The sequence below is a fragment of the Festucalex cinctus genome, chromosome 6, assembly GCF_051991245.1.
Source record: "Festucalex cinctus isolate MCC-2025b chromosome 6, RoL_Fcin_1.0, whole genome shotgun sequence".
In the NCBI taxonomy this organism is placed as follows: domain Eukaryota; kingdom Metazoa; phylum Chordata; class Actinopteri; order Syngnathiformes; family Syngnathidae; genus Festucalex; species Festucalex cinctus.
The window spans coordinates 19185778-19213269 of NC_135416.1; the positions used below are offsets into that span (position 1 = coordinate 19185778).

At 37.9% G+C, this 27492-nt stretch overlaps 3 protein-coding genes across 6 annotated transcripts; 2 read left to right on the forward strand and 1 right to left on the reverse strand.

Moving 5' to 3' along the window:
- Positions 1-5527: 5527 nt before the first annotated feature.
- On the forward strand, positions 5528-15088 carry fgf8b (fibroblast growth factor 8b). 3 transcript variants are annotated; one of them, XM_077525354.1, is made up of 6 exons: positions 5528-5591; positions 8759-9047; positions 9146-9182; positions 9672-9852; positions 12193-12299; positions 14519-15088. In XM_077525354.1, the coding sequence occupies exons 2-6, from the start codon at positions 8836-8838 to the stop codon at positions 14807-14809; spliced, it is 828 nt and encodes a 275-aa protein (XP_077381480.1). In that variant the 5' UTR covers positions 5528-5591; positions 8759-8835; the 3' UTR covers positions 14810-15088. The 3 variants fall into 3 exon arrangements, with proteins under 3 accessions (XP_077381480.1, XP_077381479.1, XP_077381481.1); XM_077525353.1 differs by lacking the exon at positions 5528-5591 and having other exon boundaries at positions 7891-9047; XM_077525355.1 differs by lacking the exon at positions 5528-5591 and having other exon boundaries at positions 7891-9047; positions 14522-15088.
- A 2817-nt stretch (positions 15089-17905) lies between these two features.
- On the reverse strand, positions 17906-22276 carry dpcd (deleted in primary ciliary dyskinesia homolog (mouse)). Its single transcript, XM_077525356.1, has 6 exons — positions 22025-22276; positions 21459-21539; positions 21243-21367; positions 20984-21117; positions 20736-20838; positions 17906-18217 (listed from the first exon to the last, which is right to left on the reverse strand). The coding sequence occupies exons 1-6, from the start codon at positions 22086-22088 to the stop codon at positions 18113-18115; spliced, it is 612 nt and encodes a 203-aa protein (XP_077381482.1). The 5' UTR covers positions 22089-22276; the 3' UTR covers positions 17906-18112.
- Positions 22277-22347: 71 nt separating this feature from the next.
- poll (polymerase (DNA directed), lambda) lies at positions 22348-26630 on the forward strand. 2 transcript variants are annotated; one of them, XM_077525338.1, is made up of 9 exons: positions 22348-22566; positions 23318-23459; positions 23535-23829; positions 23992-24100; positions 24226-24564; positions 25066-25239; positions 25541-25669; positions 25755-25923; positions 25992-26630. In XM_077525338.1, the coding sequence occupies exons 2-9, from the start codon at positions 23345-23347 to the stop codon at positions 26351-26353; spliced, it is 1692 nt and encodes a 563-aa protein (XP_077381464.1). In that variant the 5' UTR covers positions 22348-22566; positions 23318-23344; the 3' UTR covers positions 26354-26630. The 2 variants fall into 2 exon arrangements, with proteins under 2 accessions (XP_077381464.1, XP_077381463.1); XM_077525337.1 differs by lacking the exon at positions 22348-22566 and adding an exon at positions 22911-23125.
- Positions 26631-27492: the final 862 nt, after the last annotated feature.

Sequence of the window (27492 nt, forward strand, 5' to 3'; positions counted from 1 at the left end):
ATGAAGAGAATTTAAGAGAGAATGATGGCAGAAAGGCTATAAGCTGGGAAAATGTGGAGATGGCGCAACGGAGTGAAAGGGAAAAAAGGGAGGGAGGTTGTGGATACCTGCTTTCAGACAGCCCAGACCTCCCGCCTCCTCGCCACCCCCGATACTAGGAATGATGTCTGCTTTTATTGACTTTGTTAAAGCGTTTTCAATGCTACTTCCTATGTGTTTACAAGATAGTAAATCACGGCCTGCATGTGTGCGATATATAGAAGGAAACGAGAGGAAGTGGTCTGACATAGCCAACAACAACTTTGCAGCTTTTGGCCTCACTTCATGCAACATGCACACCTTCCCTCCACTGTGGGCCATTTTTCTTTATCACATTCATCATACAATATATTCACACAAGATTATCTGGATTCTTTGAGAATCTCGTCTCTCTCGCAATTAAAACAATCAGGAGGCAGATTCTTTGTCGACATCAAGTCGTGGAGTGGACATTTTGGGAGTCTTTATTGCAAAATTCACTGCTGCGTTTTAGATCTTATAGCGACATACAATATTATAATATGTAGGACATTGCAGCTAAGAGCCTTAAAATCCATTAGACCTGCCCATCCTTCTATTTTCTATAGTACAGTGTTGTCCAAACTACGGCCCGGGGGCCATTTGCGGCCCGCCATCCATTTTTTTAGTGGCCCGCGACATGTGCTAAAAATGGCATTTGACTCAGTTAAAAAAAAAACAGGTGCTATTAAAGTTTATTTTAGTTATCTAAAACTAATGAAAAAACTAAAATTCAAAACTACAATTTCATTGACGAAATAAAATAAAAACGAAGATGCTTTTTAAAAAAAAAGAAAACTAACTGAAACTACATTTTATGTTTACAAAACTAACTAAAAATAAAACTAACTATAATTATAGTAAAAATGTCCTTCGTTTTAGTCTTTGGTAATTAATTTAATGCATGAGCCTTTGGGGATGATTTTAAATGTGATTTTTAGTAGATTTATTTTGATATAAACCGGAATAATGACGTTGCAACCATGGAGTTTTTTAAATATTGTACACAAGTAATACACATTAAAACAAAAACAAAAAAAACTACAAACTAAAACTAATACTGAAACTAATTAAACTAAACCTAAGCATTTATTAAAGAACTAAAACTAATAAAAAACTAACAGAACCATCCTGAAAACTAATTAAAACTAAAATGAAAAATTCCAAAACTACAATAACCCTCTTGCCATATTACAAATAAATTGGTTTATATACTGTACCATTTTTATAAATATGTAAAAGGACAAATACATTATTTGTACAATTTTTAGGACTAAACACAATTTCTCTTCATAACATTATGTGGCCCTTGCAACCTTCTGATTTTCTGTATGTGGCCCTCAAATGAAAAAGTTTGGACACCTCTGCTATAGTACTTACATAGTACAAGAAGCAAGGTGCATTTTGGGATGGTCGCCAACCATTTGCATTCTCTAAAGTAAATCCCTCATTAGACAGCTAATGTGGTTCATATTTTATGCTAAAAACTTACAATAAAACATTTAACTCTCATTTGTGCATCTATTTTATGACATGACCATAACAAAGCTGGTTCTAGTTCACTTAAAAAAATCGAATTCTAATCTGGTGCCTACAATGGAAAAAAAATAATAGATACTTTTATTCCATATGCTCACAAAAGAAATCAAATTTCTCAATAAAAAAAGAGGTGACGCTGGCCCGAAGCAACCTGTTGCGGTTGTCACTGGCGTTGTCATTCAGCGAAATTCTTTTCCAGTCCCCAAAACTATTTTTCCTACATCATGATGGAAGTAGAACAATATTAACATTCTTAACTGATTTACAAGTCTAAAAAGAATAAAGATAATAAAATGTCAAGTCAACCCCAACTTTGATGACAAGTGATCAACACATATGGGCTAAATTATTACTCTTCTATTAAAAAAGAGCAAACAGAAACCGAAAAAAATAACAATCAAAACAAACCTACTGAAAATGTATTAAATCCGACGTTACGACTCGAGAATCGTTTTCTTGTATGATTTTGCTGAGCTGTGTGAGATCAAGTTTTATGTACCACTTTCTACTGTCCATCTCTAGGTCACTTGTGAAGTTGCTCCTTTTGAATAGTTAGTGTAGATTAATGACAGATTGCAGTGTTCCAATTTACAACAAAATTTGGGTTGCATCAATTGTAAAATGGGGACCTACTATGCAGTGAAATATTAAACATGCATTCCAGGTTGGAGGTGTGTAATGGTAAATATATTTGTATTCAGTACTGTAAGATGCCACATTTCTACATATAAAAGACAGTATTAGCACTCTAGACAACACACGGTAAGCAAACATTGCATTTCAGGCTCTTCTTGCAACGGACATAATGTAAAAACCTCCATTGACTGTACATTCCGTGTTTTATGGAGCAATGTATTACCATTCTTAAATGTCATTGTGGGGCCATTGGTACTGTTATGGTTCAAAACTGACTTGCTGTTGGCGGGAAATTGATTCTCACTAAATGCCCCATTGACAATCCCTCATGATTGACTTGTGACAAGTCCAGTGTGTAGTCCGGTCTCTAGCAAACTTCTACCTGTGCTTGTGACCCTCAACAGCTGTAAAAATGGATGGACGGCACTGTCATTGGGATTGGTTGCTCTCTACTTTTCTCAACAATCTCTGCTGCACATTATGACAGTGCCCTGCCAAATTTGTAATTCATAATAACAGCAGTGGAAAAAGAAAACAGGCCTGTCATGTCATGTGCTCCTATTGGCTCAGCGGTGCAAAGTATTGTGGTCTATGTAGTTCATCATAATGTTTGTGTTCAGCTGAAGTGGGCGAAAAGGTTTTTTTGTTTTTTGTTTTTTACGGAGATCTTGAAAAATATTTGCTGGTATGACTGATTTATAGGAGTGACAACCGCCTCAGTGGCCAAAACATTCCTAATTAAAATTAAAATGTACTAATAAACTTACCACCAGAGGGAGTTAGAACAACACAAATGGAATACACCTTCGCCTTTTTAACAGACGCACTGCTTTTATAATGCGACACGACGACGATATTTTGGCAGTTTTAATATCACAAATCACAATATTGCAGCCTGCAATTGGCTGGCAACCAGTCCAGGGTTTTTCCCCCGCCTACTGCCCAGAGCCAGCTGCGATAGGCGCCAGCACCCCCCGCGACCCTTGTGAGGAATAAGCGGTCAAGAAGATGGATGGATGGACAATATTGCAGTTATCGTTACATTCCTTCAAATAACCTTTAAACTGTAATCAGATTGCCAAAGCCACGAACCACTTACCCCTTCACATCTGTAGCGTGACATCATCAGCAGGCGCCAGTCTTCCTGATTGGCAGTCATAGTAGCCAATCGAAGACAGTGTGATTACACTCAAACCAGGATAAACCTTCTGGTTTTCTTTCTTTCTTTCTTTCTTTCTTTCTTTCTTTCTTTCTTTCTTTCTTTCTTTCTTTCTTTCTTTCTTTCTTTCTTTCTTTCTTTCTTTCTTTCTTTCTCTTCATCTTCTTCTTCTTCTTCTTCTACTACTTCTTCCTCTTCTTCTACTTCTTCTTATTCTCCTTTTTTTAACCTCCTAATGAAGTAATTCAATGTCTAATTCAGTTAGTCTTTATAGCAAGTAATTAGTAACTATAGATAATTACTTTTAAAAGTAAGATTCCCAAGAACACTGTTTGAAATTATATTTAATTACAACTTTAAATAAAATACATTATGCTTACATATTTAGAGTCTTATATTCAAGATCAGTAGTTTCTCCTAAATTTCAATGGGGCGTACAAAAATACAATCAATACTTCAATTTTCAACAAAGCGTTTAGTACCTTCTGAGAGTGAAAACATTCAGATATCAATAATAAAGTTCATTGCAGGAATATGCCATTTTTTTTATATACATGAACAAATTGAAAAGTGTGTAATTATGAAATGAGTTCAAGCTGAGTTGCAGTTGTGTGGTTTCAGCTTTATTATATAGTTGGTAATTTTGTAGCAAATCATTAATGTATAATTCCAACAGGTGGTAGAAGCTTTCCACACAATAATAGTGGCTGAAGTTTTGGACTGTCACTGCTATGGAGTGATGCTCACGTCTATATGCCATATTTGGTCGTTGCCACACCCTCTATTTCCCTTCTGACTGTTTTTCTCTCTTCACCTTTTGTATCTACCGCTTTCCATTGGCCTCATTTTAGCGTGTGTATTTTTATGTCTCACATTAGCAAAGGGGAATGATACCTCTCACTTAATGGTAGTCTACTCAAGTGCAGTCTCAGACATTCAGTCAGTCATCCCCGGAGAATAAGTGCAGTGCATCGTTGCCAAAATGTTTCTCTCCTCTTTCTCAGCTCCCACTGATCTCTGTCTTTGTCCTCACTCACTGATACAGTACCTTGTATTCGTTAGTGACGTGATCCAAATGAGAAAAGCAGCATTGGGAAGGCCGAGAGAAAAGGAGAAAAGAATGGGGATCTGTGGCAAAACTTGGACAGGTTTCAACTTTTCCAAAGGCCTTGAAGCTGAAGGTTTTTTAGGGAATCCCAGGAGGCAGAAGTCAGTTAGGTATGTCAAATATATTTATACACTCACTGGACACTTCATTAGGTACACCTGCGCTACATTTGAGAGATCAATACAAGCGCTATATCAAAATGTTTGTTTTACAAAGATAGTATTGTGCGTTTGCGTTTGTACTACAACAATCTTTCTCACCTTTTGCCATAGAAGTCTTAAAAATGATAAACATGAAACATGAAATTGTATTTTTTTTTCTGTGTCTACTTGTTCATTCCACAAACTTCTTCAAGCAAAAATTTTTTTATTTTTTTTTTTATTTTTTTTTTTTACACCGCCACTGCTGCCGTGTCTTCTCTCTTTACAAGTAGTAAACAACTGTACTGTGAGAGAATCTTTATTAGTGAAATACAAACAGAACTTTAATAACATGGTCTATTTGGCTAATTATAATTCAATCCACTACGTTCTAGTTTGATTTTGTTTATATATGTTTTTGTTACATATGTTATTTGACATTAGAATCAGATGTTGACATGTCCCATTTATGCTATTTTTTCACTACTCACAAACACAACTTCACCCCCATTAAAAAGTAATGTTTACTCTGTATATATTTTAAATTTGTTTTCCCGAAAAAAAACAACAGCAATTGGAAACAAAAATGATATGATCTTGGGTCTCTATCATAAGACCAACATTCAATACTATTATATTATTTTAAAAAAAAGTTGTCAGTTGTTAATATTAAAACCTCGAAACAATAAAACACTAACTCACTTAATTTAATGACATATGACAAAAGCATAAGGTGATAATCTTTTCAAAAGACAAAGACACTTCATAAGAATCAAACTATTAAAAACTACAAAGTTAAAAACAAAAATTACATAACACAACTTGAGTCCTTCTGATTTTTGGAGGAGTCTACTGTACTTAATTCACATAACCTCATCTTTTCTTCTCCTCACATTCTTTCCATTGACGTTTTCTTGAATTTTTTTTCCCTCCAAGCATTGAGATTCGGAAGGTATTATTATTATTATTATTATTATTATTATTATTATTATTATTATATATTTATTACTTTATTGCTATTTATTAACTCTCTGACTGAGGCTGAGCAGGAATGTGAGTTTTAATAGATTAAATGCATTTTTTTTGTTCAGCTTTGATCTACAAAACGTGCATCAGTTCCAAAATATTATTTTATTATTTATTATTACATTACAGTTGAGGTTATGCAGGACAATAGCATTGATGCCACATTGGTGTGACAATGATGTTGTGCTCTGATCCTCACAGTCCAAGAGGACACACTTGCATGATATCACAGATTTGGAGTGATGTGCTTTGATTTAAATAATGGGCAGCATGGTCAAAAATGTTTTGTTTTTTTTTTTTGTTTTTTTTTGTAATGCATTTTGGCTTTTAAAAGCATTTCTCAGCATGTGCATACAACTTTTTAAGGAATTGCACTTTTTAAGGAATTTTTATATCATGATCTTTTAGTGAAGTTGTAAAAAAAAAAAAAAAGGTGAAACAAGTACGCTATAACTCGTCAGCTTTGTAGAGCAGAGAGAAAATGGTTGACTTACATAAACAAGAATTGTGTGAGAAATAACATAGATCAAACAATCATTTATAAATCTATTTTTCTTCTGGTTACTTACTGTAAATAGTCGATCTAAAAGAAAAACAAAACTGGCAGATTTGGAGGACATTTTGAAGCTTTACTTATTGCAAATTTTATTACGGAAAAGTCATATATTTTAACAAGATGACTTAACTTTGTCGAACGTACTGGTGCGTAACCTAACTTGCTGTTATGATGACTTATCAAGCATGTGGATGGATTGCTTGAGGGAGTCAGCTCAAAGCTGAACAAGGTGCTGAATTGTTCCAGGTGTCAAAATCCATTGTTCCAGCGTCCCACTGGAACTAATGAGGCAGGTCCATTTTCACCCCCTAAATGCCCTGCATTGGTTAGAATGACTGATTTATGACTATATGACAGCTTCAACTCACATTATAATATATATTTTAGATGTGACTCTTACACAGCTGCTCTGTGTGTGTGAAAAAAATGGGGCTGCATTTATGAAGCAAAAAGCAAAGGTCATACAATGTGCTATGGCTCATTTAGTCGGTCAGCCAGTTCAAGGTAAACCTTTGGTAAAAATATAGAGACTTTAAAGGGATACTTTACTTTTTTAGCCATTTTTGGCAGTCAAACATTAATATTTTGCCTATAATATATTTGATAATTTCATTATTTTTCATGTATTTAGTACCTTTAAAAACACATTTTGCAACTTGCTGTCGACTGAAAATGACATCACAAGGGCTCAGGTAACCAATCACAGCTCAGCTTGTGAATGTCACATGACCAAACCTAGAAACCAGATAAGCTGTGATTGGTTACCTGAGTCCTTGTGATGTCATTTCCAGTCGACCGCAAGTTGCAAAATGTGTTTTTAAAGGAACTAATTTTACGTGAAAATAAATGAAAGTATAAATTAATTATAGACAAAATATGAACTCTTTATTGCTATAATGGGCTAAATAAGTGAAGTACCCCTTAAAAAAAAATAAAGATGGACGGTGTCTTAAAAGGTCAGTGTGATTTAGTACCATCTAGTGGTGAACTAATAATTATTCATTTAAAAATCCACTATTAATTTCAGTAATATCCACAAAATATTTTTGGTACGGATACCCGAAAGACAATTTTGTGAACTTAGTTAGCCCTAGTGTTGCTTGTATGGGCTTATCTTCCACAGCTGAGGCCTGCAGGTGGTCATCACTAACTCCCGTGATTTGGGCTCCTGCCCCTTGTCCCCCATCAGCTTTGCTCTCTCTAGCTTTTGTTAGCTTCTCCCGCTAGCACCTGCCTACTACCAATGGTGGTAGGCTTGCAAAGTGTGGTCTCGCCAAGGTGCTGTAGTGCGCGATGACTTGACTTGCTACATATTTGTTGCATTCTATTAGTTCATCACTAGATGGCACTAAATCCTACACACTGTCACTTTAAATAATTCTGTATTCAGTGTTTCTTGCAGTAATTATATACATTATTTATTTCATTATTTGAAAGGGGAACGTTTATCTGTTTATGCACGTAATATTTATGTATTCGCTAGAAAGTTTATTAATGGTAAGGTTGTAAGAATTATCCCAAAAACATATATAAATGGTGAAAATCATGCCTCCATTCAGAACTTGTTTAACTGTTCAGTGGAAGTTCACACAATTAAGTCCAGCTTCCAGCGGAGTCCACACAAAAGTGGAACAGTTGTATCCCTCTGCAGGAGGCCCTCCGGGTCTTTGTCATCGTTGAGCAAACAGGTAAATGTAATTGCATGCTTTCTATGCACAAAGACCAAAAGAAAAGCACAGCGTGCCCTGCACAAACTTCTGAAAATCAAACCAAGATTGTAGAAAGCTCATTTGTATCCATGCAGCTATATGTCATGTGAAAGCCATTTTGTGTCATGTGTTCACATGGAATACATATTACTTACATATGTAGAATGAAAAAGTACATCGACGTCTGCCCTGTGGGACAGGCAAGCACCTCTAACCTGCAGACAGGGAATATGTTAATGTAACTGGAGATGTTCTTAAGTACATGCCAGGAAAGTTTTCCATGTGGACATTTGTGCTAATAGAAAAACAATTGTGATGTGGATGAAGATACACTCGATTGTCATTGACATGATGTGGTTTGTGGTGTGGGAAAGGGGCACTAATGATACATGCCATGCGGTTGCATGTGAAGCCACAAATAAACCCAAGTTCACTTCTCACCTCGCTGCTAGGTGCATGTAAAGATTTTAAACAAGTATTCGGTTTCAAATGTGCTCCAGCTTGAAGGCCCCGCCTGCTCTCGCCGAGGATGTTGACTTTCCCGCAAGTTTAGCTATTTAAATGTTGGAGGGAGGCACATGCTGTTGCTGGGCTGGAGTGGGTACACGCGCGAGTGGAGAGGGACATTAGGCTTTTATTATCTGAACAACAAACACCGAGATTCTTTTTAGTGACGTGGATTTGCCATCTTGTAATCTGTGCGTGTTTCTTGTGCGTAAAGTTTCGTGCGTAAACGTTCACGCTACAGAACTGTCACAACAAATTGATGAGGATTTAAATATAATTCATGAACTTTTTGGACAACTTTCTAACAACGATTTACCACAGGTGTCATGTGAACAGCAGCGCTCATGCCGGACTTTCATTTTGGATTGTCACTTTGGAAACATTTTTGATTGATTTGAATGAAATGGAGCTGCAGACCTTCATCTACAAGGGACACTGAGGAGTTTTTGGAATTATTAATTCTCACCAAACAAGTAGTGCTTAAGGATTCCGACGCAGGCGGGGGGGACTTAATTTTTGAGACCTTCCGGCAGCGAATCAGCAGAGTATTCATGAATCAATATTTGAATTACTACAAGATGAGGCTGAGGGCATCGAGGTTTGGTTATCTGTAAGTACAAAAATAATAATTTTTTTTATGAATGCATGTGTGGATTAATTCATTAAGCTAAATTATTTTCATTCTTTTTTTTTTTTTTCTCCCAACAGGTTACTCCACTTCACAGCTCTTTGCTTTTACGCACAGGTAACATTTTTCCCCTCATTAAAACGTTTTAATAATAAATTTAATAGTAGTAGGATTAAATACGTAAAATTAAACAGGTAGGTTATACGTGGACATTGCGCGTCTGCACACGTCTGCAGTGGGCTGCAGTAATAATGAAAACATTTTATTATGAGGGCTTCGGCAATTGGCAAAAATTCAAACATCTTGAAAAGTGGCAAGATCCCACTTTGACAGGTGATTGTTAAAACATATGTGGACGGCTGTATTGAGGGCGGGGGAGTCAAGAAGGGGGTGAAAGATCACTGCTGGTAAAGGGAAAAATAACGAACCGGGGAATTGTCATCCCCGAGGGTCCCCGAACGGATCCCTAAATGAGCCGCAAATGCCGCTGTCAAATAAAATCAAATTAAATTAATCCGCTAAAACCATTTAAATAGTGTGGTTCTCCACAAGTTGCTGAAATGATTAAAAATGAAATCAACGCGTGTGCTTGCTGTTGTCCTGCAGAACACAGTGCAGTCTCCTCCTAATTTCAAGCACCATGTCACCGAGCAGAGTCGGCTGTCGGACCGGATGAGCCGCCGGTTAACTCGAACCTACCAGCTGTACAGTCGGACGAGCGGGAAACACGTCCAGGTGCTGTCCAACAAGAGGATCAACGCTAACGGGGACGACGGAGCGGCGCACGGTAAGCACACACGCACACAAAATTTTAAAGACTACTGCTAAACACTGAAAGGAGAATTTATTCAAATGTATTAAAATATAGCTTGTTTGTGTTATTGCAAAAACCTGTCCACAATATTACGTCTGCACCTGTTATAGTCCGTGATTAAGTTCTCATGGGTTCCTTCGATACATGAGAGGGGAAAAAAAGCAAACATGTTAAAAATTAGATGCATGGTGGACAAACAAAAAAACAAAAAAACAAAGCAAAAAACACTATAGCAGGCAGAAACACTGCAGGTTTATACTGTCGTGGCCAGTGTATGTGCAATTGCATGAAAAGCATTCATACATTTGAATAAAATATGCTTGTAAAGTAGACTTCGTAAACTATTATTAACTATACGGTATGTATATCAGACCTGAAATGGTGATGTAAAGTCTTGCAGGGCTTTTAAAAATTAACTCACCATTTTAACAGACTCTCAGAAACACTTGTTGGAGAAATTCAACAGTGTGCAAAGTGTATCCATATTTGTGGTGAAAAGCACTTTTATTATTGTCGGTTTTGGCTGCCTCGAGAAGAACATTCGGCTTAGGAGGGCAAGTGAGTGATTACAGCAGAAGCTTGAAGTTCAGCGTCAACATTTTTACAAGTTATTTTATGTGCTTGTAGACTGGGGGCAAAATACTGTTGACAGGAATATTGTACGTTGCAAAGGTCTTGACCCCAAGCGGGTTAGGTGTTTTTCCACCACAGCCTCCATCCATCCAGTCAATGTCTGCTTTTTGGAGGCTCATTATATCGAACAATTGCTTTTAGAGTTCAGTGCATTCGTTTCTTTGTTTCATTTTGTCTTTTGGATTTTTTCTACCCACATATAAGTAGTCCTCACACACACCCAGGGCTGGAATGGCACAAATAATCGGACCTGGCATTTTGAATTAGGCCTGCCAGCCCAACCCGATTCCTGACCACCCTTGGCTATACCACTGATGTTTATTGGTTCGGTTTGTTGTATATATTGTAAATGGATTAATTGCTCCTTCTAAATTGTGGGCCAGTCTCTTGGGGTAAAATGAAGGAAAATAATAATTGAATAATAGCACCGCATCGGCCCCAAAAGACACCGGCCCACCGGGCGTCTGCCCTGTATGCCTGATGGCCAATCCAGCCTTGCACATACTTCCAAGTGGAGATAAGTGGCCCAAATCTGGTAGCGGCACTTTGCTTCCTCCCTCATTTGAAGTGCATTACAGCGCTGCATTCACTCTCCCTGCTATATCATCCCAAAAGAGGGAACATATGTCATCTTTGCTATTCTGGTGCATTGGACAGGGTGTTTTCAAGTGTTCTCGGTGAATGCCCTTTAAAGGGATACTTGACTCATTTAGCCATTTTCAGGAATAAAAAGTGTTTTGATATTTGATAACCTCATTATTTTTCCGTGTACTATTAATACCTTAATAAAAAAAAATTTGCCACTAGTTGACAACTGAAAACGACATCACAGGTGCATAGACGACCAATCACGGCTCATCTGTTTTTTGGGTTTGGTAATATGACGTTTGCAAACAGAGCCATGATTGGTCGTTATCTGAGCTTACATGATGTCATTTCCAGTCAACAGCAGGTGGCAAATTGTGTTTTTAACTCATTTGCTCCCAATAACGTGTAAATACGTTTTTAATGTTTTAAGTGTCCCAAAGACGTATTTATACGTTTTTTGTTTGTTTTTTTTGTTTTTTATGCTAGAGCATACCGAAGGCTTTTATGCAGCCTCTCAACTGCAAAGAACGGTTGCAGAAATGGTAGTTATTACACAAACGGCCAGCAGGAGATCAACCAGGGCCATCTAGAAAAAAAGCTAAATTACTTAGAATTTTAAACAGATTTGTGAAAACTGATGAAACGTAGCTCTCATCTAATGCTAATTGGTGCAAAACGGAAACAGATAGAAACATACTTTTTTTTCCTGATGAAAGAAGAGACTTTAATCTTTCTTTTGATAGGTTCCATTCTTTTATAGCAATGGAACACAATATTCTGTGGGCCTTGCAAAATCTGTCAAAATTCAGTAAAACAGCCGGTAGCGAACAGGATTGCTTCTGTGAAAATGGCTGGGAGGGAATGAGTTAAAGGTATTATTGTAGGTGAAAAATAATCAAGTTATCAAATTAATTACAGACAAAATCTTACTGCTGAAGGCTAATTGAGTCAAGTATCCCTTATCGAAATAACTCATTACATCTTCCACTGTTCTTTTAGAGTTAATTGGGAGAAAAGCAGTCACTGTAACATCGTAATATTATTGCTTGTGCCACGTCTTCTCATGATTACGTTTTGTGTTTGCCTGTGCAGCTAAGCTAGAGGTGGAGACAGACTCTTTCGGGAGTCGTGTGCGGATCAGAGGGGTGAAGAGTGGATACTACATATGCATGAATAAGCGAGGGAAGCTGATTGGAAAGGTAAGTGGCACAGTGAGTTTGGAAATGACTCAAATGGCATGGCACAAACAAATTTGTGATGAAAAGTGTGAAACACTGTAGTAGAATGGATTGAAAATAGAAGAAAATCTTAGCCCTGTTAAATCATTTGTCTCTGACTCAGACAACAAATGGGTTTGTTCCGATAAAGGCGCAGTAAGGAAAGTTTTAGGAGAGCAGCTGTTAAAAAGCCACTGATGAGCAGCAAGCAGGTATTCGAAGCTGCTGCTGTATCTCTGGAGACAAACGCAATGCAGGATCTTCCAAAAACTTGCAGTCATGCGCAAAGCTGTACTTCAGCCACACCTAACAAATGCATGAAAGGAGAAACTTTTGTAGTGGCATCAGGAATACATGAAGACTTGTTTTATTCATGCAACAATGCACTGAATGCAGTACAACTTTAAACGCTTAAAGAGGAAATCAACCCCCCAAATTGTGTTCACCAAAATTTGTTCTATGCAGCCCCAGTAGTCTAAACACGGTATTCTGTTTGTTGGAGTCATATTACAGTGTTCTTTGTTTTTCCTTCTCTGCATGTGATTCCTGAGTTTGACCGCATGGTGGCGCATGTGCCCCGTGAAATAATTAAATGAAGCTCATGGTAATGAGCGTCAGGTGTGTGTGTGAACCTTGGAGGCAAACAATTTTTTGTCTTTCCAATAAGACGCTATATTTTTTGTGGGGGTGAACTGGAGGCGTTGTCGTTGTAGTGGTATGAGAAAATGATCGTGCTGTCCTTAATAATAGAAAAGGATTGGACTTTATTGGAATTAAATTGTTTTTGACCACACGACCGAACATTTTTGGGTTTTGCTTTTTGAGGTAACGACACACATCCAAAGAGTTCTCACCGGTTCACCCCCACAACAAATATAGCGTCTTATTGGAAAGACTCCATATTGATTAATATTGCATATGTGGAATACGGATAGTTCGGATTTTTGGACACGAATCTGTATTGCATCTTCACCTCCAGTGGTGTGCGATCAGCACTGACACCCCTGACAGTGTTCCGTGACACGAGTTCTGGTCCGGTTTTGGTTGAAAGGAAAGTAGTCCGGCAAGTTGGCTGGGATCACGGAAATAAAGCGTTTTTCTTCTAAAAATAATTTGTGTTCAAAAGAGTGATACATTTGCATCATAAAACTTCGCCCTAGAAAAAAGTCAGACTCCATTATGGCCGGGCACTATTTTTCTGTTCATTCGTATCACTGCACGGCGCGCTGCATTGTGCATACAGCTGATAGACGAGCACTAATCTAAGAGCGGTCTTTTCGAAGTTATAATTACGGCGGAAGGTGTGTCTATTAGCTGTATGCAGCGCGCCGTGCAGTGATACGAACGAACAGAAAAATAGTGCCCGGCAGTAATGGAGTCTGATAAAAACAGGTGGATTTTGCTGTTTAATTCATATTCCACAAACGCAATATTAATCAGAATATGGTGTTAGTCCAGTGGCGGGTTTTGCGATGGGCAATGTGGGCGACCGCCCAGGGCGCAGTCAATGTGAGGGCGCACGGGCGCTCTTAAAAGAAAAACAAAAAAACAACTCGCAAATCAGGGCACAGGTATTATTGTCAAGAAAATTTTTGGGTTGACTTCCGCTTTAACGTGCTCCTTTGCTGATGTAAGGTGATCTTTGTGGATAATGATCAAAATATGACAGATGTTTTTATTATTATTATTATTATTATTATTATTAATAATAATTTAGCTTTGCATAATAATTTGAACCAGGTCATGTCTGCAAATGTTTGCCAAGATTTTTTTTTCCTGTAAGGATACCTCATAACTGAGGTATTATGATAGGGAGAAAATAATAATAATAATAATAATAATAATAATAATAATAATAATTTTCATATTTCTGCCACGCCCACAATACTCTGTATTAGATGTTAAGTATATAGGACACAAGTATACAGTAAATACAGTGAATGTTCCCACGCGTATTCGCAAGTGGCACATACAAAATGAATCTATTGATTTGGCGCCATCTTGTGGCATCTTGTTGCCAAGGAACTAATGTCAATGTTAGTTGAAGAGCTTCATTTAGACAAAAGTAGTGCTTTCCCACTGACTAGCATCTTTAGGCAATTAAAAAGCTTTTTCATTGTAAGATGGAATAAATGTTTCCACTTTCTGTTGTGTCAAAATACATCTGCATCATGCAACTTTTCTCCCTTTTTTCCACCCAGAAGAAGGGAAGAGGCAAAGATTGCATCTTTACCGAGATAGTTCTGGAAAACAACTACACAGCTCTCCAGAATGCCAAATACGAAGGCTGGTACATGGCTTTCACGCGCAAGGGCCGTCCACGGAAGGCCTCAAAGACCAAGCAGCACCAGAGAGAGGCCCACTTCATGAAGCGGCTACCTAGGGGGCACTTGCTAAGTGAGAGAAGACCATTTGATGTTCTGCCGCTCTCTGTTCTTCCTCTAAGCAAGCGGACTAAACATTCCCATCAGCAGCGAGCAGTGGGCCGCTGAGGGGTGACAATGTGGACAAATCATCATGGACAATCAACTAGGAAAGGGGGGGAAAAAATTCACCTTTCACAGTCAAAAGCCACTTTATCTCTCATTTTGTGGACTCGTGTCATCCCGCGCTCTGGATTTTATGTACACCTTGACTGTCTAATATGCATTATTTCCAGTTTAGTGAGAAGATGTTAGGTATGATTTTTCTCATTAAATTAATGGCCAATTGAATTTATATGAAGACATTGCTTGGTTAGAAGTTCAGCAATCAAGAATGTTTCAAGTGGAAGTCAATCCATTTTTTATTTTTTTTTGTGACAATATGTTTTATGTGATCTGACTAGTCTAAACATGACATTCTAATTAATACTACATTTACGGAATAAGAGTTAGAAAGCAAAATTCAGCCATTTTTATCCATATCAGGGGGCGGCCATTTTGCCACTTGCTGTCAACTGAAGATGACATCACAGTTGGTCAGGTCTCAGGTAACAACCAATCACAGCGCAGCTTAAAAAAACAGGTGAGCTATGATTGGTCGTTGCCTGAGCCTTGAGTAACTGTGATGTCGTCTTCAGTCGACAGCAAGTGGTAAAATGGCCGCCTCCTGATATGGATAAAAATGGCTACATTTTGCTTAGAATACCTTTATTCCATAAATGTAGTATTAATCAGAATGTCATGTTTAGACTAGTGAGGTCACATAAAACATATTGTCAAGAAATGTTCAAGGTTGACTTCCACGTTAAAGTACAATGAAGCTAAACAAGGCAGCTATCTCTGTTTTTATGAGTTTCAGTTGAGGAGGTCATTTTTGAATTTTTCAACATCTATGAATATATTTTTCCTGTAAAAATGTAAATTACATCAAATCAATATTTATTGTAGAGTGTATATTAAAACCACTAAAGAATCCACTCAGAAGCACCTTGGCTTTTTTTTGTGTGGCTGTTTGGAGTCGAATGAACATTTGCCCACCATCCGCCTCAAAAAAAAAATAAATAAATAAAAAAATAAAAAGTTCCCCCCTCCCTTCAAGTTGGAGACCCAGATAACTGAGGGGCAATATCTGTGACAGGCCACAGAGTTGAATGTGCTCAGCAAGTGAGACTTGGACCTGAATGGCTGGAGCTACGCATTAAAAGCGATGAGGTCAGCCCACCATTTTGGCCCAAACAAAGGTTACCACCATGTAGTTGCATTTCTCACGATCGCGCACCGTAACCCTCTGATCAAATGGGCCTTTGTGAACGCTCATATAAAAGGGCATGTTATACAATAGTGGGTTCGAATAATAACACAAGGAGGGGTCAGTTATCAAAAAAGAAGCCAGTCACACAGGGAGGGGTTGGAGGGGCGCAGGAAAAAAAAGAAGAAAAAAACATCAGGGCCTGTGCGGCGAAATGTGGCATGGAGTGAAAGAGGGGGAACGGCTGGGAAGAGGCATTCGGGAGTGAAAAGGGAGGCAGAAAAAGGAAGCCTCTTCCCACAAGCAGTTGAGCATGACCGTCAGAGGCCAAACGACAGGGGAGGAAGAAGCTCTCAGAAGGCATGAGCTGGATGGTCAATTTGTTTGCTGCTGCTCGAGACCTTGGAAGACTGACATGTCCTCAAGCTTTCTCGGGAATTGACGACACATCTTCACGACTCAAACAGAATCTGAATAAACAAGCATGCAGTTCTGGATAGAAATTCATCACATATTGTGCAAAGAATTGTTCAACAACAGAGAATGTTGGTTATTTATAGGTTACTGTTGTACAATGAACACAATAGTTAAGAGAGGTTAATGGGTTTAAAGTGGATGGGACAAATTTTCATGTGATGTATTCAACTCAACTCAACTTTATTTATAAAGCGCTTTAAGAACAGGCGTTGCTGTATACAAAGTGCTGTACATAAACATCAGTTTTGCAGTAAACAAGAACAAAGCAAACATGTAATATACATACTGGCTTCGAAATGGTAAAGTTTTTTGTTTTTGCTGTTTTGTCACTGTGCCTGCTTGACGTCCATGCAGTGACAAAATACAAAACAAAAAATACAAGTTACTCCACAAACATTGGCAACACGCTGTGGTGAAAATATTAATCAAATGCCAAAGTTTCAATGGGGTATGTCATGGAACATGTGTTATTTTTTAAACATGTCTTTCATCTTTCTGGTCTTTTTTTTTTTTTTTAATAAAAACATAACTGTGGATTGTTGTGACTTTGGGCTTGTCCCATCAGGGGTCACCACAGCAAGTCACTTGCAATACATGTTTGGTAGGTGTTTACATGGGATGCCCTTTATGACTTAACCACCCAGGCATTACTACCCAGGCTTGGGAATGATCGTGGCGTGTTGAGGTATTGAAATTGAAAAACATGCGGTGTCTCACGAAAGGCAGCAGCATGTACAAAGTCCTTCCGCAGCACAAATTCTACAAAACCAATAGACATGCAGAAAATTTTTCGTGCAGAAAACTTTATTATGACACAGTAACGTCATTTTCTGCTTTAATTTCAAAGCGCTTGTGGGGATGGGTAAATTATGACCAAATTCTACAAGATGGGTGGATAGATACAGAACATCAAAAAGGTTGTTTGGATAACTTCAAAGAGGCAGTTCCTTCAAAATTAAAGGCCACAACTTGTCACGGATATCAAATTAATTGCTTGGGAGAACTTCACCGGCAGCAAATGCTGACAAAATATTTGCGCCATGTGGACAACAAAGTATCAATGTGGAACAAATTCTCGCATATTGTTTTGTACTTTATCCAAATTTGTGTCAGTGATGTTTGACCACGGGGCCCAAGTCTCACGAAACCTCGAGGGCAAATTGGAAACAATTCTACATGTCCGAGCGCCGTCGATCACCAAAACTTCCACTAATGGCTTTCAGGGTGGCCCACGGCACGCAAGCAACACGAAGGTATTCAGTTCACACAAATGGGATGTGCTCGTAACAGTGACCCTGGAACGAACAGGGGCGGGTCATTGTGTGTTTAGAGTGCTTGACAAGGACATCAATGAAAGGAGGTTGGCGAGGTTGGGTGACTCCCATCAAGACCACAATGGACTAAGTTTAAGAGAATAATATTAAGACAGTGTTCTGGTCTAAAAACTTGCAATAACATGTTTTAATGAGAGAAACAACTGTCAAGGCTTGTCACCGGTTTGAATTTTAAGATGGAAAACACGAAGAAGAAAGAAATTACTGTATGAAGCATCTATGCAAAACATGTCAGGAGAGTCTAATCAAACAATTCAATAACAATGATCACATAAATGACCAGAATATGGCATTCTCTCTGTTCTTCAGAATTCACTGAGTTTTGCAATCGACGTCACCTTCACTCGTCCCTTTTAGCTTCTTCAGCTCCTTCATCAGCTCCTGTTCGAGGGTCAAAATCTCTTTAGGTTTCTTGTACTGTAAAAGAGTGACGGCAGATGAAAACAAAAACGTCACTGTGGTTAGTAGAGCTCTGTTGTTTCTACGTGCATTGTTACGTTAAACAAAGACAATTTATTATTACATCAAAAGAAGAAGATCCAATAAGATCCATTCTTGTCATGATTTGGGTTTTGGTTTGTTTTTTGCTTTTGTCTGGGCTCTAGTTTTGAGTTTATCATGTTCCTTTAGGTTTCTGTTATCTTCTGCTTTCCTTGTGTGTCCCATTGTCTTGTTAAGCATTGTCCTGCCCACCTGTCAACCTATCAAAACCCTCTGCCACTTGTGTCTTGCCCAGCTGTGTCTCGTTGTGTCAATTATTGGGTGTCTATTTAGTCTCTTGTCTCCTGTCTGTCTGTGTCAAGTCATTGTTATCCCACCCCCCGTCATGCTACTGAGTTTTGCCTTGCTGTTGTGGTCATGCCTCGTTTTGCCCTTCAGGTTTTTGATAGTTGTTAAAGTTTTTTGTTAGTATCTGGACTTTGTTGTTTTGGTTTAAGTTGCCAAATACCTTGTTTGCCCCTTTGTTTTGTTTGATTAAAGTACGCTTGTTTTTTGAGCACCGCAACCTCCCTGCTGCCCTGCACTTGGATCCACATCTACAACGAATCATAACAATTTTTGCTATGTTAAACAAAAGCATAGAAACACACGCAACCACTAGGGATGCACGATAATATCGGAGGCTGATAATAATCGGCAATTATTAACCAATTTGATGTCATACAGATAAACCAGATAATAAAGAAATCTGCCAATAATAATCAACTTACCACGTTGGTCCATCTGTTGTGGTTGTGGCTCAAGTTGTGGGCCAACTCCTCAACCCCTCCCCTCTCTAATGGTAGTGTCGCATATTTGTGACGTCACAATACGCACAACCTCGTGTTCACAGAAGTTGCATCATGGCGACATGGCAGTTGCCAGTGTGGACTTTCTTCACTGTCTCCCCAAAATGTTACCCTCACAGTTTTTTGTTGCATTTTTAAAACATGGCTGTTTTGTTTTGGAAAACTCAAAATGTGTTACTAGTTGTCTTTGAAGCAGAGATATTAATAAAATCCGCTTCATGGTGAATTACACAATGTTTCACAAAGTTTTACACGATGTATTTGTACATGTTAGACTTAGAGTAGGATTTGAAAGTATATTTGTATTCAATTTAATATTCCAAACAATTATCAGCTTATTGGTTATCGACATCTACATTTTCTAAATTATTGGTTTCTCGTATTGGTTGATTATTGTGCATCTCTAACACACATAAGACCAATTAAAAAGACAACTGTGCATAAAAGGGTTGAGAATAAAGAATAAAGATACATAAACAGCACTACAATTCAATTATAACGAATCCATTCCAGTCATGCCCTAGGAAGGGATGGGAAAAGTGTGGTCTGCTTACATTTTTTTAATCCAGCCCACGGAGTATTCGTATTAAGGGTCCTGCAATATTTCTGGCGTCCATTTATTTATCTCATAAATTACTGCCTAACTTATTCGTTGCAAATTTAAAACAAATATGTAAAAAAAAAAGAAAAAAAAAAGTGAAGTAACACTGTATTGTAAAATATAAAAGTAACCAAATAAAAAAATTGACAATGCATATTCTGAAAAATATTATTTTGTTAATTAATGAATTGATTACTTGCAAATATTGCATGGAAACAAAAGAATGAGCTTATCTTATCTTATTGTGAAGATAAATCATGTAACATATCGTTAGCCAAATAGCGTACCTCCCTAAGGCATTTCTGAAGTTTTTTGAAAAAAACAAAACAAAACAAAAATTAAACAGACAAGAAGTGTCCAGTAACTCTATTCCACTTTTGCGGATTACCAAGACCATGTAGGGCAAACTATACTAACTACACTAACATAAGGGAGACTTTTTTTTTTTTTTTTAAACATTGATATTTTTTTTAAAATATTGTGACAGTAAGTCAATTATGTTATTAGGCTAACAATATTTTAAATCCACATTTTTTGTTTGTTTGTTTGTTTACATCATCTATGGCCTATCTAGCCAAATGTAAAAAAAAAAAAAAAAAAAAGATCCAATATTGCCCTAAAGCATAAACATTTTCCCGTACTTGCTTTATGACATAGAAGAAAAAAAAATCCAGCATCAATTTTGGATCAAAATTAGATGCATCTGAATTTAGAGTTCTGTAAAACACATTATACAGTGGACAAATGGTGAGCCCTACTACTTTTTTGGTTGGCAAGTTTAGTTCTGACTTTACTATATCAAGTTTGCACATTTTCCCCATGTTTGTGTGTTTGTAATAAGCTCAAGCTTCCTTATGATCTGCACAGGATATGCGTGATACAGAATTGGAACTTGTCATGAAAAAGTACGAGGGCGGTATGAGTCAGGTCTTAATCAGAAGGCTGTCTGGGAAAACTGTCAGCCATCCCACAGAAAATGATGTTTGGTAATGTTAAGTCATATTAAGCAATGTAGGGATGTATCAACATTTTTTTTTATACTTACACTGACTATCAAAGTGTTGTTGGCATATGTGAAGCTTAATGCAGAGCTGTCCAGTGGAAGTTGACTGCGATCCAAATCAGGAATACCAAACTTCTTGTAATACCTAGTAATACACAAAAAAAGGCCATTTAAAAAAAAAAAAAAAAAAAAAAACCTTGTATAGACGAATGTAGAGCAAACACTGCCATCTACAGGAACAACAATAGGATTACAGAGTGGTAATGTGTGAGTGTGTTAAACATAGTTACTTTTTGTTGGAGGTTTTTATGAGAATACATCTTTCAGGTTCTTGCACTGAAACATTAAAGACATCTTTGGGGTGGGGGAGGTTTCGGATTCTCCACTGAAAGCTGCTCTTCGTATCTTTACGCATAAACACAGGCTGTGGAAATAAAAGGGATGTATGTCTCTTCAGAATCATCCCGTGTCTGCAAATGGTCACCAATACACAGTCCAACTGGAATGTAGCATGTTGGTTGGATTCAAGACCGCAGAGAGAATACGTACATTAGAGCAGTTCTCTTTTAACATCTCAGCATCCAAAGAGGAAACAGGACCAACAAGTGGCTCTCCAACTTCTACCTCCCATTGACCTTGCGCTCCAAGTGTATTTTTGTGGCGCCACTTCCGCACTGCAAAGCACCAAATGTTCCACAAAATAATAATCATCTCATGGACAAAAATGATGACTACTGGTAGATGACGCGTGCTTGCAATGCTTACCAACAAGTTCATCTGTTCTTAGGTCATACTCTTCCGCCATTTCCTTTCCATCTCCAAAGAGGTAGTGGATCTTCCTTTTCCCTTGTTTTAGAATGGTGAAACGTGGAAATTAGGACGCAAATAGGTATAGTCTTTTCAGTCCTTGGTACCCGTAATAATATTCACATGCCATATGTTAGTCATTATCAAGTTGATGCTAGTAACTTAACAATATGTTCTAAAGAGTCTGGACTGGAGCATCGTCCGAAGAAGAAAGAAGCATCCAAAGAGTGGCTGCACACTAAAATTTGACAAGTAGGTCTATTGTTTAAAAATGGCGTGTGTAGCCATGCTGATGATTATTATTGTGGCGCTTGTTATTTATTTTATTGTGTACTGTATTCTCTTTACGATAGAGTGTTATCTGCAAACGGGGTTTGTGGTGTGACCATTATAGTACTGTTCACGGCCACAAACATTTGAATTTGAAAAAAATTAACAGCCTGCAAATAAGATCTGGCCAACCGTTGGCACCGAAAACACAATTTAAATTATACTATAATGTTGTTTCGAATCATTATACTCACCATCGTGAATCAAAGCAGTTTTCTTTGACGATTTTAGATTGTCGATCCAGCTTTGCACAGCCATGTTTGTGTTGTGCAGAGAGACTTCCGGAATCAAACTGTAACCATGGCAACTCACCGTAAAGTAACCAAAACTAAAGTTAAAAAAAAAAAAAAAGACTCCGTGTGCGTACTTTCTGTCAAGTACTTATTGCATATTTTAACGCAAATTTCACTAACGAAAGAAACTATATATTTAAAAATCTGTATTAAAAAACTTACAACAAAGAATAAACGTATTCAAAAATACTAACACCAATAACCCGGAAGTGTTTGCTGTGCTGCAGACATGCTGCAAACCTAAACATTTTAAAACTTTTTTATTATTATTATTACTATTACGACAAAGCATACAGTCAGAATAGACAAATTGTTGGTTGTAGTATTTTAACGAAAAAGGGTGGGGGACAGAAATGCAACTCGGTGATAAAAAATAGTAAACCGGAAGTTTTTGCTTTCAATGTTTTTTATTGTTAAATAGGAATGGTTCCTGCTGGAAAAGGGTAAGCTCAAAACATTGCAAATCATTTTAAAAGTGCTTAGTATACTACGTACACATCTTTTATACAGTGGATTGCCGTTATGAATGAACACACTGACACATTTTCCGATAAATCTGAACCTTTTTTTTTCCTGCAACGTCAACACAAACCTGAAGTTAGCCGTATGTAATGCTAAAATTACTCATAAGTACTCAGTATTGTGTTTAAATCTGTTTTGCTCAAACAAAGTACTGCAGACTGCTAGCATAATATCGTTCATATATGGCGTATTTGAAGTACAGTGCATTCACGGTGGATTCTTTAGCTCTGCGATACTGCAGTTTTGAAAGATTGTCAAGTCAAGTCAAGTGGACAAACGTCTTAAAACACGTTCTTTTTTGTTTGTTTGTTGTTTTTAACCGTTTACATTGTCATTTTTATGGCCTAAGTTTAATTGACATTAAACATTGTGGACGCTGGACACTGTAATGTAAACCCGCAAAAACTAAAAAGTGCATGGGGTAAAAAAACAAAACAAATGTATGACATGGTGACTTTAGTGTGGAAGAACAAATTAATGGTGAGTAATAATAATGTGAAGTACATTGTTTTTTTGTTTTTTTTAATACAGTATACTTTTGATGACTGCCCTATATTTATAGAAACATCACATATGGCCAACAAACGACAACCTTTTGAAGCATTATATATTTAAGTACTTTCTCATGTTCAGCTGGATCTTGTCTACATGTAATTCACTTTCATTTTGCAGGCCCCTTTACCCCTTTTCACCCTGAAGATGGAACCATGTCACGGGATAATGAAAGCTTTCCCCAAAGTTAAAAGGGCACAAGTTTCTCAAGTAAAGGATTCTCCTCCTTTGAAGAAGAAATCAGATGAATTTGATGTCACAGGTTGGTATTTTTTGTTTTGATTCTAACTCAGATCACACTCCAATTCATTTTGTTTGTTTTTGTCTCTTTTCTTAGGAAATACTTTTAATGGTACCTCGGTGTACATCCTACCTGCAGGAATAGGAAATGCAAGATGTCAAATCTTCCAAAGACAAATTCAACAGAACGGAGGCCAGACGAAGACGTCTCTGTGTGTTGGTGTCACTCATGTTGTTGTCGATGACAACATGGAGTGTGACAGGGCTCTGCGTCTCATCAAGGTGGATGCAATGCCGTCAGGGGTCCATCTCGTGAAATGCAGCTGGTTAAGCTCTTGTATCAGTGAGAAACAACTCTTGGATGAATCAAGCTACAGCCTTTTACCAAACAAGTAATTCCTATCATTGCTTTGTCTGCTGTGGTTAAAACTATGCCAATGCATGTTAACATCCATTTGCACCTTGTTGTGTTAGTCTGTATTCGCCCTTTTGACTAAGATGTCATCCTGGTCTTATTATTCTTGTTAGTCTTTTGATATGTTCTCTCTTCTTAGGGAGTCTGAAACTGAACATGAAAAAGATTTGCTGAATGACAAATCTGCACCTGAAATGACTCTCAAGCCCGAGTGTGATCAAATCAAGCAAGGGGAGACATCAGACAGGGTCAGTGGCTGGTACATTTGAAGAAAGGTTTTATGAGTAACTGTCACCAAGTTCACCATTCTCAAGTCAATGTGGTCATTGTCGGAGAGAACAGCTGCTTATCGTAACAATGTAATAAATTTCAGATTGTATCAGACAAAGAAGATGCACGAGGAGAAGATGACGGAGTCAGTCAGAGTCACCTGGAAGCACTCATCACAGGCCAGCGCCCCAAAGAAGAGGCCACTGGGCTCAGCAATGAGCCTGATCAAGACACTACCACCACTCGTACGGTGGTCTCAGGGAAGTGGGTCTGCGCACAATCTTCTCAATCCAAAAGCAATAACTTCAACAAACACATCACCGACAAACTAGAAGTACTGGCCAAGGCTTATACGCACCAGGGAGACAAGTGGAGGGCATTGGGGTACTCCAAGGCTGTCAATGCGTTGAAGAGCTATCATAAGCCGGTTACATCGTATCAGGTACGTTAACGGAGATGCAAGAAATATTTTATAAATTTGTCATGCCTGTAGAAGAGTACAGTACAGTCAGTGGAGTGGATATCGTCACAATGGACATTTTTTTTTTTTTTTTACATTAATAACATTTGAATGTAGGATTTGACCTAATGTGCAGTTATAAACACAAATGTATAATGTACTGTATGTGTGTAAACCTCTGCCATTTAACGCAATATAATATACTTGGGTTTTTTTTTATTACTTTTTTTTGTTTCATTAATAACTAAATTTGAATATAGGATATGCCCTTTGTGCAATTATAGATACAAACGTATCATGTATTGTATGTGTGTAACATTCTGCTATTTAACACAGTGGGCAGAATTTGACGTAACAGCGTAACCATCATGTATGTGTTTTATTATTATTATTATTATTATTTTTTAATAGTTATGACAATAAGTATGATCCGAATCCAAATGATCCCCTGGATTTCTCGCTTTCTTTTTCCAACTGTTTCAGGAGGCATGTCTTATCCCGGGAATTGGTAAACGCATGGCAGACAAAATAGATGAGATCATGGAAAGTGGTCATCTGCGCAAGCTAGATCACATTGGAGAGGCTGTGCCCGTATTGGAGCTTTTCACTAACATTTGGGGTGCTGGAACGAAGACGGCACAGCTTTGGTACCAACAGGTGAAACTCTTCATCCTCGAGCTTATTATGTGTTAGGTCGCAAGTGACACTTTCAGCAACATTATTATAAGAAAAAAAACTATAAAAGTTAAAAGTATCATCTAGGTTTGAAGAACTTACAGTAATCCCTTTTAAACATAGAAGGACATTGAGGCATAACCAAAAAACGAGCCTGAAATAAAAACAAAGAATGTGTACTTCTTCAGCCTGGCCAAACTTTAGATTAATCATAAAGATTAGGGATTGTTATTTTCTTTAGAAGAATCAAGTCATGGATTTTCAATGTTTTCTTATTCATCAGGGATTCCGTACTTTGGAGGACATCCGCACAAAAGCCCACTTGACCAACACTCAGAAAATAGGACTCAAGCACTACAATGACTTTCTAGACAGAATGCCCAGAGCAGAAGCTGCAGCCATTGAGAAAGTGGTAACTACGTCTTTGGCAACAATTAGCATGATGGGATGCTCCCAGGTTTTTATGACATACAGTATTTATTTCTGGCTACGCGCAGGTGATGCATGCTGCCCAAGCAATTGATCCTGGCCTGCTGGCAATGGCATGTGGCTCGTACCTCAGAGGAAAGAGCACATGCGGAGATGTTGATGTGCTTATCTCACATCCGGACGGAAAATCCCACAAAGGTGTATTCAGCAAAGTGCTCCAGAGCCTCCATGACACTGGTAAGCTCTGTGAGAATTATTAAGCGGATACCCAAATTAATATTTGCTAATTGTTCCTATTTCCTCAGGTTTTTTGACAGATGACCTAGTGAGCCACGAGGAGAATGGAGAGCAGAAGAAATACATGGGCGTATGCCGCCTGCCAGGAGCAGACCGCCGCCATCGCAGGCTGGACGTCATTGTGGTGCCCTACAATGAGTTTGCCTGCGCTCTCATGTACTTTACCGGCTCTGCACACTTCAACCGCTCCATGCGGGCCCTGGCAAAGACGAAGAGCATGAGCTTGTCAGAGCATTCACTGAACCAAAGTGTGGTGCGTCAAGGTAGCACCAAGGTGTATGCTGGCATTCCGCTACCTACACCGACAGAGAGCGATGTTTTTAAACTTTTGGGTATACCATACAGAGAGCCTTGTGAAAGGGACTGGTGATGGTTTGCAGTTTCCATGATTTTATCTTCTTAAAATTTTTAACTCTTTACACCGTCTGACTTGAATGTTGACTTTATTTGCCACCTCCGAAACATAATACAATAATGCACAAATATTAAATTATGTCATGTAAATAAAAAAATATTTAATTTTGCTTTTAAATGCACACTATTGTCATGACCTGATAAATGAAATGTCAAACATGTTGCTGCCGCTGGAAATGAATCAACTTATCATGAAAGCTCCCACTAATAAAATGTATTAACCAATGAGTGTATGTACATGCTGTATGTAGAGTATGTTCTCTGTGTTTGTGTGTGTGGGTTTCCTATCACATTCCAAAAACATGCGTGTTAATTCATTGTCCACAGGTACAAATTGAGTGAGTGTTTTCTCAATGCATACATTTTTAAATGGTTTATTGCGGAAGGTATAGGGTGTAGGACAGGTGCACGTTTCTTTTGAATTTTTTTTTAATCAAAGCAGTTCTGTACTCAAAAATGTCTTGTATGAATAGAAAACATTCTGACACATACTGTAATTATAGTTTCTGTCAAGAGTGGGTACAGTTTATTTTTGTTCTCTTTAGAACAATGTGTGGCCAATGGGGAGGCATTTAACACACACACACCCCCACACACACTGCAGACTCAACGTAAATTATAACAATGAAGACTGTAAATGGGATCAAAAGTAGAACGTTCGTCTTTAAAACCTGTAGAATTAAAATAGTTTCTTTAAAATGCATCAAGAAATAAGTTGTTTTGAAATTTGTATCATGTTTTTACGAACACGATAGGCATATAAAGGTATTTTGTTCTAGTGTGTATGCCGTAGTTAGCGGCCGATATTCTGCGCATGCGCGTCACCGATCGTGCAAGATCACCGATAGTCTTGAGTAGGGCTGGGTATTGGCGCCAACCTCACGATACGATACGTATCACGATACAGGGGCCACGATACGATACGTATCGCGATACATATGTATCCCAAATAAGATTTCATTTATTTTTTTAAACAAAATATAGGAAAATTGGTACACTGAGACATGTGCCATGTTAAGTTTATCAATAAATAAATGTTGACATTCTTCCTCTGCTTTCATTTTTCTTAGCAAGACACAGTGTGCAATCACCGGT